The 18,914-nt window shown below is 39.7% G+C and overlaps 1 protein-coding gene across 1 annotated transcript; it reads right to left on the reverse strand.

Annotated features, from left to right (window-relative positions):
• Nucleotides 1-15,926: 15,926 nt before the first annotated feature.
• Usp26 (ubiquitin specific peptidase 26) lies at nt 15,927-18,704 on the reverse strand. Its single transcript, XM_034484716.2, has 2 exons — nt 16,721-18,704; nt 15,927-16,684 (listed from the first exon to the last, which is right to left on the reverse strand). Exons 1-2 carry the CDS (start codon nt 18,702-18,704, stop codon nt 16,155-16,157), a joined length of 2,514 nt encoding a protein of 837 aa, XP_034340607.1. The 3' UTR covers nt 15,927-16,154.
• Between the last annotated feature and the right edge of the window lie 210 nt (nt 18,705-18,914).

The following is an 18,914-nucleotide window of genomic DNA, read 5'->3' on the forward strand; positions in this document are numbered from 1 at the left end:
TCTTCAATTTGAACATCCTAGTGTCCCTAAAATAACAATGCAAAGGAAATTGTCATTCTGCTTCAATTGTCACTCCCCAACTCACCCTACCTATTTTGCATTTTAGTGGCAGAAAACTTTGTGATGTGATGTGATGTGATGTGAAGACAAGGCCAGGCAATAAGTATTCCGTGTGGGAAGTGACAGATGATACCATGGTCAGGCGGAAGCACAGTATTAGCAGACGCTTGAGATGTGTACAAATAGAATTAAAAGGAAAATCAGATGATGTGACTGTCAAATGAAAATACTCCACTCTTGGAAAACTAGTAATTTCACTGTTGTGACTGCTACACTAGAAACCTAAAGGAACATGTTTTTCTCTTTCCACGATGTCAGAATTTATTGAAGAACAATAAATTCATAAGGCCTGGCAGTTTCAATGACAGCAATTTGTCATAGAATCCACCTACCTTGGTAGCCTGGCTGAGGCAAATGCAGGTTCTTTTATTGCTGATATTAGACTGCACACAGTACACATGAACTATATCTATACGTCTATCTGCATGTATGTGGGTTACAGAATGAATGCAAATTAAGGAAGCTGTAGAAGAATTCAAGAGGTTTCAGTAGAAGGCTGAGAAAGAGACTGTGTTGACAAAATAATAAATGGGCCAGTGATAGGACAGAGTTGCTGAAGTTGGGTTTCAGAGCAAAGCTGAAATAGTTTTAAAAAAAATAAGGGTGCCTGATACAGGAGGGATGGAGTTCCATCCCACACTTAAAAATTCTGACCCAGAATTGTTCCTGTATAAAAGAACTGCAGGGACAAAATGGAGAAGAGACTGAGGGAAAGGAGGTCCAGTGACAGGCCCAACTTGGTATCCATCTCAAGAGGAGGACCCAAGGCCTGACACTATTACTGATGCTGTGTGTGCTTACAAAAAGGGGCCTAGCATGACTGCCCTCCAAAAGACCCAACAAGCAGCTGAAAGAGTCACTTAGACCCAACCAATGGACAGAAGCCAGGGACCCTTGTTGGATTAGGGAAAAGCTGGACGAAGCTGAGGAGGAGGGCACACCATAAGATGTTCAGCAGTCTGAACTAACCTGGACCCCCAAGATCTCTTAGACACTGAGCCACCAACCAGGGGACATACACTAGTTGGGCCGATGCCCCAACACATATACAGCACAGGTCTCCTGGTCTGGCCTCAGTAAGAGAAGATGAGCCTAACCCTGGAGAGGCTTGAGGCTACAAGTGGGGAGGCCCAGAATGGGGAGGGGGGCATCCTCTTGGAGGCAGGCGGAGGATAAATGGGATGAGGATGTGTGGGAGAGTAGACTGGGAGGGGGTAATAAATGGATTGTAAAAAAAAAAATAAAAGTAATAAAAAAATCGGAAAATGTGGTGATGGAGGCAGTTGAATAGGCTGTCAACATCAGGGGACCCAGCCAATTCAGGGTCCTTGATTCTTGACACACATACCAAGTACCAAATAATTGTTTAATATTAGGGCACACCATCAATGTAAGCTGTTTATCACTTTATGGAGTCTTTTTGGGTCTGGTGTGTCCAGTAACTCTTTGAGCCTGTTTTCTCTGATTTGATTTCAATATACCCATGTACCCCTAGTTTCATTTCACCCTAATAAACTTACAAAATGTCTCTCTTCTGATTCCCAAAAAATAAGTCTGTATTATATGGGAGCCACCTGACAGATGATACAGTTTTCTAAATCTCCCTAGAGGCTGCAGTCATCCTTGTGAGTCTCCTAGGGTAAAGCACTGATTGAATAACCAGTTTTATACAATATGGAGTAATTTACAAGTAGGACACAGGGGACAGAGCAATGACTCAGTGGCTAAGAGCCACTCTTTCAGAGGACCCAGGATTGGTTCTGAGACCCACATGGCAGTTTATAATCATCTCTAACTCCAGTTCAAGAACCTGATGCCATCTTCCAGTCTCTGTGTGCATCAGGAATGTACAAAATGTACTTACACACATACAAACACTAACATGCATAAAAGTAAATGAAAATTTTTTAAAAAAAATAGTAGGGCATAACCTGATTTCAAGAGTTATGCACTCAATTTTTAACACTAAATTGGAATAAAACAGTAATTGTTCTTGCAATCATAAAACTGAATAGTTAGCTGAATTTTACTTAGTACCTTGAGGAAGCTTTCCTATGAATTGGGTTTTTGTTGTTTTATCCTTATTACTGTCTATGTGAAAATTTATTTCTTTTTAAAATTATTTTCAATTTTTTATTGGATATTATATTTGCATTTCAGATTTCATTCCCTTACCCCCTTCCCCTACCACCCAGGAACCCTCTATCCCGTCACCCCTCCTCCTGCTTCTATGAGGATGTGCCCCTACCTACCCCGCCACTCCCACCTCCCCACCCAAGAATTCTCCCCCAACTCAGTGTTCAGCCTTCATGGGACCAAAAATCTCCTCTCCCACCTATGCCCAACAAGGCCATCCTCCCCTACATATACAGATGGAGTCATGTGTCCCTCTCTATGTGCTCCAAGGCTGGTGGTTTAGACCCTGGGGAGCTCTGGTTGGTTGGTATTGTTGCTCTCCTCATGGGGCCAAAAACCCTTTCAGCTCCTTCAGTCTTCTCTCTAACTCCTCCATTGGGAAACCCTTGATCAGATCAATGGTTAGCTGTGAGCTTCTGCCTCTGAATGTGTCAGACTCTGGCAGACTTCTAAGGAGACAGCTATATCAGACTCCTGTCAGCATGCACTTCCTGACATCCACATCAGTGTCTACCTTTGGTGATCGCACATGGGATGGATACCCAGGTGGAATGGTCTCCAGATGGCCCCTCCTTCAGTTTCTGTCCCACACTTTGTCTCCATATTTGCTCTCTTGAGTATTTTTGTTACTCCTTCTAAGTAGGACCGAGGCATCCACACTTGGTCTTCCTTCTTCATGAGCTTCATGTGGTCTGTGAGTTGAATCTTGGCTATTTCAAGCTTTTGGGCTAATATCCGCTTATCAGTGAGTAAGTACCATGTGTGTGTTCTTTTGTGATTGGGTTAACTCACTCAGGATATTTTCTAGTTCCATCCATTTACCTAAGAATATCTCAAATTCATTGTTTTTAATAGCTGAGTAATACTCCATTGTGTAAATGTACCACATTTTCTGTATCTATTACTCTGTTGAAGGACATACCGGTTCTTTCCAGCTTCTGGCTATTATAAATAAGGCTGCTCTGAACATAGTGGAGCATATGTCCTTGTTATATGTTGGAGCATCTTCTGGATATATGCCCAGGAGTGGTATAGCTGGTTCCTCAGATAATGCTATGTCCAATTTTCTGAGGAATCACCAGACTAATTTCTGGAGTGGTTGTACTAGCTTGCAATCCTACCAACAATGGAGGAGTGCTCCTCTTTCTCCACATCCTCGCCAGCATCTACTATCACCTGTGTTTTTGATCTTAGCCATTCTGATTGGTGTGAGGTGGTATCTCAGTGTTGTTTTGATTTGCATTTCCCTGATGATTAAGGATGTTGAGCATTTCTTAAGGTGCTTCTTTGCCGTTCAAGTTTCCTCAGTTGAGAATTCTTTGTTCAGCTCTGTACCCCATTTTAATAGGGTTATTTGGTTTTCTGGAGTCTAATTTCTTGAGTTCTTTGTATATATTGGATATTAGCCCTCTATCAGATGTAGGATTGGTAATGATCTTTTCCCAATCTGTTGGTTGCCATTAGGTCTTATTGACAATGTCCTTTGCCTTACAGAAGCTTTGCAATTTTATGAGGTCCCATTTGTCAATTCTTGATCTTAGAGCATAAGCCATTGGTGTTCTGTTGAGGAATTTTTCCCCTGTGCCTAGGTATTCGAGGGTCTTCCCCACCTTCTCTTCTATTAGTTTCAGTGTATCTGGTTTTCTGTGAAGGTCCTTTATCCACTTGGACTTGAGCTTTGTACAAGGAGATAAGAATGGATTGATTTGCATCCTTCTACATGCTGACCTCCAGTTGAGGCAGCACCATTTGTTGAAAATGCTGTCTTTTTGCCACTGGATGGTTTTAGTTCCTTTGTCAAAGACCAAGTGATCATAGGTGTGTGGGTTCATTTCTGGATCTTCTGTTCTATTCCACTGATCTTCCTGCCTGTCTCTGTATCAATACCATGTAGTTTTTTTTTTTTTTAATCACTATTGCTCTGTAGTACAGTTTAAGGTCAGAGATGGTGATTCTTTTATTGTTGAGAATAGTTCTCACTATCCTGGGTTTTTTGTTATTCCAAATGAATTTGCAAATTACTTTTTCTATCTCTATGAAGAATTGATTTGGAATTTCGATGGAGATTGCATTGAATCTGTAGATTGCTTTAGGCAAGACGGCCATTTTTACTAAATTAATCCTGCCAATCCATGAGCATGGGAGATCTTTCCATCTTCTGAGATCGTCTTCAAATTCTTTCTTCAGAGACTTGAAGTCCTTGTCATACAGATCTTTCACTTGCTTGGTTAGATTCACACCAAGATATTTTATATTATTTGTGACTATTGTGAAGGGTGTCATTTCCCTAATCTCTTTCTCAGCCTGTTTATCCTTTGAGTAGAGGAAGGCTACTGATTTGTTTGAGTTGATTTTATATCCAGCCACTTTGCTGAAGTTGCTTATCAGATTTAGGAGTTCTCTGGTGGAAGTTTTAAGGTCACTTAAGTATACTATCATATCATCTGCAAATAGTGAAATTTTAACTTTTTCCCTTCCTATTTGTATCCCTTTGACTTCCTTTTGTTGTCTAATTTCTCTGGCTAGGATTTCCAGTCCTATATTGAATAGGTAGAGTGAGAGCCTTGCCTAGTCTCTGATTTTAGTGGGATTGCTTCAACTTTCTCTTTATTTAGTTTGATGTTGGCTACTGGCTTGTTGTATATTGCTTTTACTATGTTTAGGTATGGAATTCCTGATCTTTCCAAGACTTTCAACATGAAGGGATGTTGAATTTTGTCAAATGCTTTTTCAGCATCTAGTAAGAGGATAATGTGTTTTTTTTTCTTTGAGTTTGTTTATGTAATGGATTTCATTGATAGATTTCCAAATATTGAACCATCCCTGCATTCCTGGGATAAAGCCTACTTGATCATGATGGATGATTGTTTTGATGTGTTGTTGGATTCGGTTTGCAAGAATTTTATTGAGTATTTTTGCATCAATATTCATAAGAGAGATTGGTCTGTAGTTCTCTTCCTTTGTTGGGTCTTTGTGAGGTTTAGGTATGAGCTTACTTGTAGCTTCATAGAACAAATTGGATATTGTTCCTTCTGTTCTCATTCCATGAAATAGTTTGAAGAGAATTGGTATTAGGTCTTCCTTGAAGTTCTGATAGAATTCTGCACTAACACCATCTGGTCCTGGACTTTTTTTTGGTGGGGAAACTTTTAATGACTACTTCTATTTCTTTAGAGGTCATGGGACTGTTTAGATGGTTTATCTGCTCCTGATTTAGTTTTAGTACCTGGTATCTGTCTAGAAAATTGTCCATTTCATCCAGATTTTCCAATTTTGTTGAGTATAGGCCTTTGTAGTAGTATCTGACGATTTTTAAAAATTTCCTCAGTTTCTGTTGTTATGTCTCCCTTTTCAGTTCTGATTTTATTAATTTGGATACTGTCTCTGTGCCTTTGGTTAGTCTGGCTAAGGGTTTATCTATCGTGTTGATTTTCTCAAAGAACCAGCTCCTGGTTTTGTTGATATTTTGTATAATTCTTTGTGTTTCTACTTGGTTGATTTCAGACCTGAGTTTGATTATTTCCTGCTGTCTACTCCTCTTGGGTATATTAGCTTCTTTTTGTTCTAGAGCTTTCAGGTGTGCTGTCAAGTTGTTAGTGTATGCTCTTTCCAGTTTTTTTGTTTTTGTTTTTGTTTTTGTTTTTGTGTGTAGGCACTTAGAGCTATGAGTTTTCTTCTTAGTACTGCTTTCATGGAGTCCCACAAGTTTTGGTATGATGTGTCCCCATTTTCATTAAATTCTAAAAAGTCTTTAATTTGTTTATTTCTTCATTGATCATTGAGTAGAGCATTGTTTAGTTTCCACATGTGGGCTTTCCATTGTTTTTGTCATTATTAAAGACCAGCCTTAGTCCAGGGTGGTCTGATAGGTTACAAGGGATTATTTCAATCTTTTTGTATCTGTTGAGGCCTGTTTTGTGACCAATTATATGGTCTATTTTGGAGAAGGTACCATTAGGTGCCGAGAAAAAGTTGTATTCTTTTGTTTTAGGATGAAATGTTCTATAGATATCAGGTGAATTAATTTGGTTCATAACTTCTGTTAGTTTCATTGTGTCTCAGTTTAGTTTTTGTTTCCATGATCTGTCCATTGTTGAGAGTGGGGTGTTGAAATCCCCCACTATTATTGTGTGAGGTGCAATGTGTGCTTTGAGCTTTAGTAAAATTTCTTTTATGTGTGTAGTTGCCCTTGCATTTGGGGCATAGATGTTCAGAATTGAAAGTTCATCTTGGTACATTTTTCCTTTGATGAATATGAAGTGTCCTTCCTTATCTTTTTTGATTACTTTTGGTTGAAAATCAATTTTATTTGATATTAGAATTGCTACTCCAGCTTGTTTCTTGGGACCATTTGTTTGGAAGATTGTTTTCCATCCTTTTACTCTGAGGTAGTGTCTGTCTTTTTCACAGAGGTTTGTTTCCTGTATGCAGCAAAATGCTGTGTCCTGTTTATGTATCCAGTCTGATAGTCTATGTCTTTTTATTGGAGAATTAAGTCCATTGATATTAAGAGATATTAAGAAAAAATGGTTCTTGCTTCCTGTTATTTTTGTTATTAGAGGTGGAATTAAGTAGAGTAGGATAGTTTGTGTAACTTTCTTTTGGGGTTGTTGGAAGGTTACTTTCTTGCTTTTTTTATGGTTGTAGTTTCCCTCCTTGTATTGGAGTTTTCCAGCAATTATCCTTTGAGTGTTGGATTTGTGGGAAGATATTGTGTAAATTTGGTTTTGTCATGGAATATCTTGGTTTCTCCATCAATATTGATTGAGAGTTTTGCTGGGTATAGTAGTCTGGGCTGGCATTTGTGTTCTCTTAGGATCTGTACTATATCTATCATTCCAGGATCTTCTGGCTTTTATAGTCTCTGGTGAGAAGTCTAGTGTAATTCTTATAGGTCTGCCTTAATATGTTACTTTACCTTTTTCCCTTACTGTTTTTAGTATTTTTTCTTTGTTTTGTACATTTGATGTTTTGATTATTATGTGACGGGAGGTATTTCTTTTCTGGTCTAATGGGGTGTTCGGGGCTTGCTGTGGTGGGAGAACTGGGTTCTGATGATGCCAAGTAACTTTGGTTTCTATTGCTTATGTTCTTGTGCTTGCCTTTCGCCATCTGGTTAACTCTAGTGCTACCTGCACTCACTGTCTCTGACTGGAGCCTGCCTCTCCAGTTATCTTGCTTGTTGTGTCTGACTCCTCAGGGTCCAGATTTCTTTGTGATCCTGTGATCCTGAGCTCTAGCTGCTCTGAGTACAGTGGCTCCTCTAGGATGTCTCGGGATATGGTGTCGGCTGCTCTGAGTTCAGTTGCACCTCTAGGATATCTCGAGCTATGGTGTCTTCACGGGAGCAGACCAGCTGGGTGTCTGCCCCAGCCACAAGGACCAGGCAAGGGGCAGAAGGGGAGTGGTGTTCCGCAGGGACTGCATTTGGGTACCTGGTGGGTCCTGAGCGCTCCCTGCTCCCAGTTGTAGCTCTGGGACGTAGGGCAGTAGGCAACTGTTCTTACCTGCCGCTCTGAGTTCAGTGGCCCCTCTAGGATGTCTCAGGATATGGTGTCCACACAGGAGCAGACCAGCTAGGTGCTCCCAGTTGTAACTCTGCCACTCTGAGTTCAGTGGCCCCTCTAGGATGTCTCGGGATAAGGTGTCCACATGGGAGCAGACCAGCTAGGTGTCTGCCCCAGTCACAAGGCCCAGGAGAGGGGCAGAAGGGGAGTGGTATTCCGCAGGGGCAGGGTTTGGGTGCCTGGTGGGTCCTGAGCGCTGCTCTCAGTTGTAGCTCTGGGGTGTAGGGCAGTGGGCAACTGTTCTTACCTGACACTCTGAGTTCAGTGGCCCGGCCCCTCTAGGATGTCTCAGAATACAGTGTCCACACAGGCGCAGACCAGCCAGGTGTCTGCTCCAGCCACAAGGAAAATTTATTTCTAAAAATACTTTTCTTATCCTATAAAAATCTAGCATTATAACATAGTTTTCTTTTACAAAATGGATTGTTTTGCTCAGGCATTTCTGAGTTTCTGGATTTAGCATATATGATGGTTAGTTGTCTGCCAATTTGGCTGGATAGTATATTCTATTTAGCCAAATAGTAACCTAGGGATTGGTATTCAGGTATTTTGTAAATGTGGTTATTATCTACAATCTAGTTGACCAAGTAATGATAATGTGGATGGACCTGGCTAAACCTGCGTAAAGAGCAAACCCCGATTTTTTTCCTATTTTTTTTTTTCCTTAAGAAATTCTGCCTATGGTTTGCAGTAGTCTCTAGCACGGCAGTTCGCCTTGTGGATTTCAGACTCTAGACTAGAATACTTGACTCCCACATTTGGTTCTAGCCTACTGTGCTACTTTAGACTCACCATCTGTATTAGTGTTGTCAAGATATACATAACCAATAGAATAGGTAGGCAGTCAAATAGTGATGGGCAGATAGACTAATTGTGAGGGATTGGCTTCTGTGGTTAGAAAGGTCAAGAAGATTCATGAGCTGAATGAATCCTGCTAGCTGGAAGCCCAGAGGAATAGATGGGTGCAGTTCTAGTACAAATTCAAAGGTCTGAGAATCAGGGAAGTATTAATGTTTGAATTTCAAGACCCACTGACCAAGAATGCCTGCCTGAGAGCAGATGAATACACCATCTGAAGCAGAGAACAAATTTTCCTCCCCTGTATCGTTTTAAATTGAATCAGGTCTTCAATAAATTATAATGGCCAAATCTATTAGTTAGCACAATCTACTCTCTTCTGTCAAGTAAAATACTAGTATTTCCCAGAAAACCCTCCATGATATACCAGTAAATGGCTACCAGCTGTTTAGGCACTCCTTTTCCTTGTCGAGCTAACACATAAAATAAATCATTTCATTAACATCATTTCAATTATATCTATATAGGTATATATAGGTTATACATTGACATATACACAAATTTTGTTGACTTTGTTAGTCAGGTGAACCTTAGCAAAAAGAACACATTATGGCTGAAAGAGTGGCCTAGCTATATGTTGGCTAAATTATTCTAGGCCATTTATTAATTTTGCCTCCTATACTAGTAATTTCAAGCACTGAATTTTTAAATTTCTGTTAATAGAAATCAAGCACTTTCTCATTTTGGGGGCAACTGTGTGTGGTGTGCATGTGTGTTCATGTGCTTGTGAGCAAATATGGATGTGGAAGGCAGAAGTTGGATGTTTACTGTCTAAATTGCTCTGCACCTTATATATTGAGACAATTTCTCTTGTTGCACCCAGAGCTTGCCTATTTGGCTAGTCTACCCAGTCAACTTGCCCCAGGGATATCTGCGGGGGATGTTTAAGTCAACCTTGTGAAGGAAAAAGTGGGATAGAGCTAGGCATCACAAGCTCCTGTAACTCCTCTAAGGGTCCTGATCTGCTGCATTAGAACTAATATGGCTCCAGGCACACTGGTGAGACAGCAAAAAGAAACTGAGGCAAAGGTGGTGACTATTTCTTGGAAGTTCTCACAGACGATATTCTCCACACTCCTCTTAAACCCAATGATCAGGGCTTTTATTGGAGCACGTTGTTGGTGTGCCTAGATACAATTGACCAGTGACTTAGGAGCTTGGGATTGGCTCAAACACTGTATAGAAGTTTTTGGGCTGGGCAATAAAGTCAGATCTTCAGCCTGATACTGGTGTCTGTAGTCGGATTTCCTGGGATTAGTTATATTACTCTGTTGCCTCTCATCCTTGCCCCCCTCATCGGGTTCCCATAGATACCCACTCAGTCTCCCACCATAGAGATCAGGATTTCATGTGGGTAAAGGGTATCCAATCTTTAGCCTTTAGGCTTGGATGTAAGTGCTTTATACATCTCCCCAGGCCTTAAACACACTTTAAAGTTATAGAAACAAACATTTCTGTGGTTTCACCTTTGAAATATTTTAGTGGGTGGGTCAAAATTGAGCCATGAACCAGGATGGTGGGTCATAAATGGAGGTGCCAGAGTGATATATGCTGTATCTGTTACTGATGCATATCTTGGCTGAACTGTAATCACCTAATAAAACCATCTGGCAGTAGCCTCTCATGTTATCAACAGAGCAAATTGAAGGATGAAAATGAGGTGACTGCTTGTCTCTCAACCTCCTTTTAGAGAGATTACATGTCAACTGGGGTACTCTGATTCGTAATACAACCTTTGCAACATTTTACATAAGTATATTACATCAAAACCCAAAGAAATGATGTCACATTAAAAATCTTTGGATTTTGAATATTACAAACCAGAATGTCTCATGGATTCCCATCTGTCTGGATCAGTCATGGGATATGAACCCTGTAAATGTCTATAGGATTTATAAAACCTGTATGTTGTACGTACACGAGGGGCACATTCATAGGCCAAACCTAGAAAGGGTCCCAATCTTGAAAGCCAAGATTCCACCCCTGCTGAAACTTTAATGGCAGACTACTGATGACAGATCTGATTACTTGAGCTAGCAAACATGAATCTACTCTCTGTAGGACAGCAGTACAGTCAGAATTCAGGAAAGTCTTGACCAGTGTGTGGATTTATGGACATGCAAAAGGGGGCTTCCAACAGTAATCCTTAAAGGCACAACCAAGGTTAAAAGCCAATGGCAATGTATGTCATGGCCAATGAACATGGAATACTAGTATAGCAACAAGGACAAATTATTCCATAATGCCATCTGGAGGGCTAGGCATTAGGCAGCTGCAAATACACACTTGAGAAAGGCTCAGGAGCAAGGAATCACGTCATTGCTGCAAGCCAGGGCCCACAAGTATGTGGTTCCCATTAAGAATATAGAAGGAAAGTTATTCCTAGGTTTTGCATGTCACCAGGAACCTCATATTCTGGGTTTGTGGCTGGGGACAGTATATTGTAACTAGGTACTCTCACATCTGCACAGCCAACCCATCACAAACTGGGACTAGCAAGAGAAGTCCCACTTGCAGTATAGTTGAGATACCTTCTATCAAGAAACTGAACATGCTTATTGCTAATGATTTAAAGTATTCTGTCCTTTTAGTTTGTGAGAATGTGTTGAAGTAGGTATACTTGAAGCTGAGGAATAATACATGATACCTAACAGCTTCCATACCCACTTGGCACATCTATCAAAATGCCTTTCCAACAACTCTACCTAACTGAATACACCAATTTTACCTGTTACTAAGGTTCTCACTCTTTTACAAGAGTCTCATGCCAACTGTAGCCAGTAAAATTCAGTAAGGCTCTCATTAAATATAGTTACCTGAATAACAGATAAGCTAGCCTACAATAAACCTGTGTATAAACTCAGAAATTGGAACCAGAATAGTAAAATAAAAAAAAAATACATCAACGTTGCATATAAATAGGAATATGCAAAGTAACTATAATCTTTATTTTTCTAATTGATGTTATTTGGAATTTAGTTACCCATTAGTTTTTCTCTTCCTGCTACCCAGAAAAAAAAATGATTAAAAAAAACCAAAAAAACCTCAGTAGCTTTGAGGCCTTAATATGGTGCTATGTCCCAAATTGCACTTCAGAGTAAGCCAGTCTGCCTTTGTGGTGGATTTCTTCCACTTCTATTGGGGATGTGTGATAGTGTATCACATAGAAAAGCCCTTATCTCAGTCACTGAGAGCAAATGTTACAGGTAGTGAATGTTTAGGTTTCTGATCAGAAAACAGTGCTGTCATAAACTATCTGCATGGGCCCAGTCTAATCATAATTGTTCTTAAATGTGAAAAGAACAAACAAAAGAACCATTTCATTTTTAAGAACTCAGTCCAACATTGCTGCCTTTGAAGATTCAGAAATAAGGGTAAGTGCCAAGGACTGTGGGTACTTAGAAAAACACGAATTCTGTCCTTAGAACACCAACAATTGCAGCTTTGCTGACAACTTGGTTTCAGCCTACTGATACCAAATCCGGGCTCCTGATTTCTAAAATGAAAACATAATAAAATTGTTATTTTAGGCTCTTATGTTAACATGCTAGAAATAAAAAGAAAAAAATAAGCATCACATTTTGCTCCTGGGATTACCTAGAAATATGATTTAAAAATTAGAGGAATTGTTTACAATAAATAACTATTGAGTCAATAATATAATTTTTTAATATTTTATTTGAAACAACACATAGGCAGTATACAACCCAAACTTCCTCCTTTAGCTGCCTATATTTCAAAGTGCTACATACTAAAGAACATTTCCAGTATAAAAACTCCCCATGATATTACAGTCTCAAAATAAAAGATGTTAATTTTTTGTATCTTACAGTATTTTGGCCAGTTGTTAGGATGCATGTCTTTAATCCCAGCACGTGGGAGACAGAGGCAGATGATGGGTCACCTAAAACTGCATTATGAGACTGCCTCAAAAATAAATGAAAGAAAACAAAAAGCCAGGCAGTGGTGGCGCACGCTTTTATTCCCAACACTTGGGACGCAGTGGCAGATGGCTTTCTATGTTTGAGGCCAGCCTGGTCTACAAAATGAGTTCCAGGACAGCCAGGGCTACATAGAGAAACCCTGTCTCAAAAAGAAAAAAAAAGGAAAAAAAAAAAAAAGGAAAAAAAAGGAAAAAAAAACCCCAACCCCCCATATCTAACTCTTTCCCTTCCACTCTCCTGTTCTAAAGTCTATGTATGTACATGGGCTCAGAAAGACGAATTCAGAAGCCCAAGTGTTGGAAGTTTCCCTCGCTACATAAAACTCCCAACATTATCCTCAGCTGTCTCAGTATTAGAGAAATTGAAAAATCCCTCATTCTGTCTATAGCAGTTTTATATATGAGTAATTCAATATTAGACTCATTATCCACATGCTTCACCAAACCTCAGGTCTCAAATAGACTTTCTAGTAGATTCAACATTTTACCCCAAGGAAGAGAATCTCAAGCATTTAGGTTTCCTCTTAAAGGGCATTATCTAGGGCTGAAGAGATGGCTCACAAGCACCTATGAGACCCAAGGCCCTCTTCTGATATTCGGGCACACATAGAATACTCATATATAAAAAATACAAAAACAAGAGGGCATTATCTGATTTCCCTAAAATTCTAATTCCCTTTTCAAAAGGCCACTAGAAATGCTATCAAAGCCAGACATGGTGGCCTCTACCTTTAATCATAGCACTTGGGAAACTTAAGCAAGTAGTTTTCATGGCCAGTCCTGGTCTACAATGGTAAGTAAAATCCCATCTCAAAAAGAAAAAAAAAAAAAAGAAAGAAAAACCTATGAACAAATGGGATTCAATGCCACTATACTGGAATTACCCCATATACTAGGAGATAAACTCATATTGGCCAAGGTAAGATTGAAAACCCATTCCTGTGTGCATGTAATATAACATATTAGCACAATCAAGTCATTTACTCCAATCCAGGTATTTGGTATTATAGACACATTGAAAGCACAGACCTAGCATTACAAATACTAAGTCTGATTACTCAGTGTTTACAGAAAATCATGCCTAGGATGCACATGGCATGTTAGATCATCCCCACAGACATTTTTCATGTTATACCAAAGCTTATTACTCAAGTTAGATTCTTTAGGTCTTACTAGTCCATGTTAAAGCAGGTATTTTGTACTCATTAAAAGAGCAGAATAACATGCAACAATCCATAACTCCTCTTCTAATGTTGAATGCACGAAAACTGTTGTTTTGCAGATCAAGTTCTAGTATATAAAAGTCCTTTGATGTTACTCAAATGCCTCTTTGAGAAGATCAAACTGGTGAAGTGGGTTAAGACCATCAAGGGCCCACAGGATACTTGTTAGCTGACCAACAGAAAGACATGCCAATTCCTTGAGCATAAATTAGCTTTTCCATCCTTAAGATCAAGGTCCAAGGATACCCAGCACCTTTGTCTCCGAGAAAAAGGACAACTTGTTTGGTGTCCAGTATTGTCTACCTATGTCCAAGTGGATTCAAATGTTTATCAACCTCACTTGATGTATATTGCTGGGATTTTGTTGAATTCAGTTGATATGATCCCAATACTTTTTTTACAAAACTAAATCCTGACTAACAAAAGAATATTTGTGGTTTCATAGGAAAGAAATTTTATAAAAAAATAAAATAGAAAAACTAGAAAAACTTTCTATCAAATGAGCCACAGTAAAAGGTACTGAACATACAAAAGCAGTGAGTCCTAAAATGAATTGAACATCAGACTCTGTTGGATTACTGCCCTTGGTCTTGACTTTGGGGATTAGTAAATCTACAGCAGAGTTCACGTATACCATGAGTTCCCATCTTCCTGAGGGCGCTAATCAGGGCACTCTTAAAACTACTGCAGCGGAATAGAAACAGTAGGAGGGTGGTCATGACTTTGCTTTTGTTTCGAAAGATTAGATAGAGAGTCTAGGCTTCTACTTGGGCCCTGGTGTGCTTGTGAGTCCATGCTCAGACTCTGTGGGAACAGAAGTGGAAGCACCTTCAAGATGGTCAAGAAAAAGAATTTGTGGTGAAGGGAATCTGGCTTTCAGAAGACATATTTGACCAGAACAAGAAATCTTCTCCCTCTGTCTCAAGATCTCAGTGGTATTGCAGCATTTACGGTGCTTCCATTTTGGATGATGAGTTGAAAAGCAGCTGAGAAGCTGTTATTGGAGCCTAGAAGTAATCAAAAAACTGTAGATGCCTTAAGCAAGCGAGGAACCTAGAATGAAGGGCTACAGTCAATGAGCAACTAACCAGAGTTATCATTTGGGAAAGTATATCCAGTGAGGAGGAACACTCAAAGGCAAAGCATCTGTCTTGGCAGCTGGAAGAAAAGGTTAGGTGATAAGGATGCAGGATGCTCTATTAAAGAGCAGCAGGTCAGACTGGAGAGAAGCTCAGAGTTCTACAACATCATCACCGAGGAGTATCAGAAAACCGCTGAACAGGTGGAAGCAAGTTCAGATAGTATGAATATCATCCAGACTGGGCCACACTTATAGACCAAGATCCTCCAGTGTTATCAGCAGGGTCTCAACTCTGGCCAGCTAATACATGTACTGTGTCAATCATCCCAAATAGAGCATTCTGAAGAAAGGAGGATACTTTCTGGAGAAAGGAGTCGCCCCTGAGGACATGCAAAGCTCCTTCAGAGTTAATTCCAGACATGGAAAAAAATTCCTAATAAGAAAATAATCTAATTAAAGACAACTAAAGACACTGAAAAATGGCCTCAACAGAATCACAAACTATTTTAAGAACAGTTTACAAAACCAAGGCCTGGATCAGAGAACAGTAAGAACACTGTTCCCTATTAATGAAAACCCCTAAAAGTTAACAAAAAGTAAAGACAGCCCTCCCCACCTTTGTGTATTTTTTCCAACATGTGCAGCCATAAAATGTTCTCCTCTCTTCACTTCAGCTCCACCAGTAAGTGACATCCACTATGAGAAAGTCAGGAGGGGATGAAGCCACTAAACCACTTCAAATGTAAAGAGAGCAGCAGGCTGTGGTAGACTAGTCTGAACTGTGGTATGTCTGGGCATGTGGTTTTTTTCTTCTGATATGTAAAAGCTTTTTCATTATAACTTATTATGCTGACCATGCAGGAAAGAAGGCAGAAATAAGAGAAAATGTACCTTTTACTGGAAGGTTTATGACTGCAAGCAAAATAAGCCATTTTAATCAATATAATGGCAACATTGGATTGTATAGATTCCATAGTAAATACTGAAAACCTGTCAATAATAAATTTTCTGATAAAAAAATTATACAAAAGTTACAGTCCAAACTTGTATGAGAGAATACTCATTAGCATGAGGTGGAATTATAAGATTGGTGTGGTCAGGGTTGGAAAGGAGCTTTCTCTGTGTTTGTTGAGCTGTTGGTCCTGGGCTAGTTATCTGTCCTTCTGTATTCAGTTTAGGTGAGTGAGGCATTTGAGTAAACATGTACTGTGAGGCATATGCTCCTACTAGCCCTGGGATGGGCTGGTAGACTGAGCCTCCTTTGCCAAGAGCTCTTCAAAGATATCATTATGCATGTAAAAGAAGACATACCCAGTAGAAAGCCTTTCTTTATATACAAAGTCGTCTTCTATATCTGTCACCCGTAGATCACTATAAGTGAACCAACCTTGCTTCTTGAAGTCAAAGGCGTCATTGATATAGTGTCCTCCATTGGGACTGTTCCCAATATGGTTGATGATATTAACAAGCCTGTAGATATTATCTTCTTTTTGGTTTAACTTTTGTGGATCCTCCTTGCTTGTAGGCTTTGCCTTATCAAAAACATCAGCGTATATGGGGCTCTTGCTGGAATCCGCTGAGCCCTGTGAACTCATACTACCATTCTGGGTATGTGACACTGTAGGTTTCCCAAGGTTTTCTGTCTGTTCCTGGGAGACTGGTTTTGGATGGCTTTGAGTAAGTGCCTCTAAGGAGGTCTGCTTATCACTTCTCTCTTCATGGCATTTCTCGAACTGTTGGTTCTCTTGTGATCTTTCTGAAATTCTGAGCTCATTATCTTTAGTAGCCTCACTGATGCTGCCAGAATCTAAATCACTAAGTATATACTCTTGCTCATGTTTCTCGACTTTCTCAGTCTCATCTGTAAGTTCCGACCTGACTGTATTTGCTGGGTCACCTTTCCCTGGATCTTCCTGCTGCACTCTGCCACTCAACACTTCACCTACTCTCTTTTCATTTTGTGCTTCTGACGCCCTGTCTGATCTGATGTTTATAGTCGGGAAACTCATGGGTCTCGGGGCCCTCACTGAATGAACTGTGAGTATTTCAGAACCTAACACTTCAAGGGGTTTTAGTAAGTCAAGATTCTTAACATGTTCATTTGGACGAAGGGGCGGGGGTGGTTTTGTGTTTTTGTTGCAGTGACAAGACAGCCTTAAGTATTTGGAAATAGCAATGTGCTGTTCATCCTTCCTCATTACCCGTGACTCATTAAAACTATAGCGTTTCAGATGCACAATAATAACCCTGGGGAGACGACCAAACTTGTGCAACGAAACAGATTTGTTGTACAAACACCTTTCACACCTATGCTCAATATCTTCTGCCCTAAAGAAAAGATCTAAGCTGGATTGGATAGACATGTTTTGGACTTTCACTCCTTGAGGAATGTTGATAGAGAGATATCTACTTGGTTCTCTCTTAAAAACCGTCAGGCCACAGGCTTTACAAAAAATGGAACTCAGCAACTCAAATTCAAAATTATTGGTAACAGGACAAATAGGTATTTTGTTGACAGTAGCATAATTGGCAAAAATCTCTCTAAGTAGATAATAATCTCCCGACTCATCTTCAGACTGCCACATCATGGTTACTCTTTGGATAGTCTCCTTCAACTGAACTAAACAGAGACTTAAAAACTCATGAGCATCATTCTGCCTGTCAGCAGCAAATACTTCTCCAAATACTGGGAGGGCTTTTGTAATACCTATAAGTAACTTCTGTCTAGTTCTTGCATTGTAAATATCTTTCAAAACAAGCAGTTGCATCAAGCGCATGTTAAAATCATCTTTGGGAGGTTTAGCCCATGGGAAACCCTGATTGAATAAATCATTAACAAACAGAGGAATTGAGCATAGAGACTGTAAGACAACATTTATATAGCAGGTGTTTCCCACATTAGGCAAGCCTTGCCATGATTTCTCTGGGTAAAGCAAGAATATCTTCATATATTCATGCCACTCTAGGCCGTTCTCAATATAGTGTATTTCCAACAGAACTGGTGAAAATAATTTTGTAATGAGATCATTAAGATCACGAACATTCACAGCACTATCTTCAGGATAGTTGGTCTCAAGTGGAAATCCAAACCCTGCCTTACTGATTTCGACTGCTCTCACACCCCTTTCTTTCCCCTTTTCATTAGATATAGACACTACTAAATTTGTCTCAAAATCTCTGATACTGCCCCTCAGGTTGCTCTGTTTTTCCTTCTTGTCTGAATCAGGCAAAAATCTTTTCCTTTTTATGAGTTGTGTTTCTACTAATCCTGAACTAAGTGAGGCTGAGGAGGATGGATGCACAGGCAAGTCACGAAACATGCACATTTCACTTTCTTTGGCTGATTCAAAGCACTTACTACTTGTTTTCAAATGAACTTCCGGTGGTGAAGAGCCACTCAACTCCTGTGTGCTTGTACTAGGTTCACGAGATCTCTCATCACTTCTCCTGGCTGCCCGAAGACCACTTTGATAGATTTTGTCTAGGAATCTCTTCAATCGTCTGGCATCTGTGGTGGTGAGTTTCTCAACAAATAAGAAATCATTATTTTTAAAAGTCAAATGTAGGTAATTCTGGTCTTCGCCATAGGTTCGAAGGACCACGCTCTTAATATTATTGTGTAGCTGCAAAGCCTTAATCTTTCCAGTGTTGAAATAGAGAATAAGCTTAACTTCCCTTTTTCCTATAAATGTTTCAATGAGTGCACCTCTTGACTTGGACATTCCTGCCTTTGCATTCCACAGCTGGACTTGAGCATGTATCAATACAGGATCCATACTTTCTTATCTTTGCAAATAAACACACGTATCTTGATTAGCTGCAATCTCGAAGTTTCAATCTGTTTCCCAAGTTCACCTAAGGAGACAACAAAGAAACAGTATATAACTTTTTATACACCATGACTATTTTTGATGTTGGCTTTATACAAAAATTGCTTAGGTCCTGGGTACCTAACTCTTTAGTGACTAACTGAACATGATTTGAGA

The sequence above is a fragment of the Arvicanthis niloticus genome, chromosome X (genome assembly GCF_011762505.2).
Source record: "Arvicanthis niloticus isolate mArvNil1 chromosome X, mArvNil1.pat.X, whole genome shotgun sequence".
In the NCBI taxonomy this organism is placed as follows: Eukaryota; Metazoa; Chordata; class Mammalia; order Rodentia; family Muridae; genus Arvicanthis; species Arvicanthis niloticus.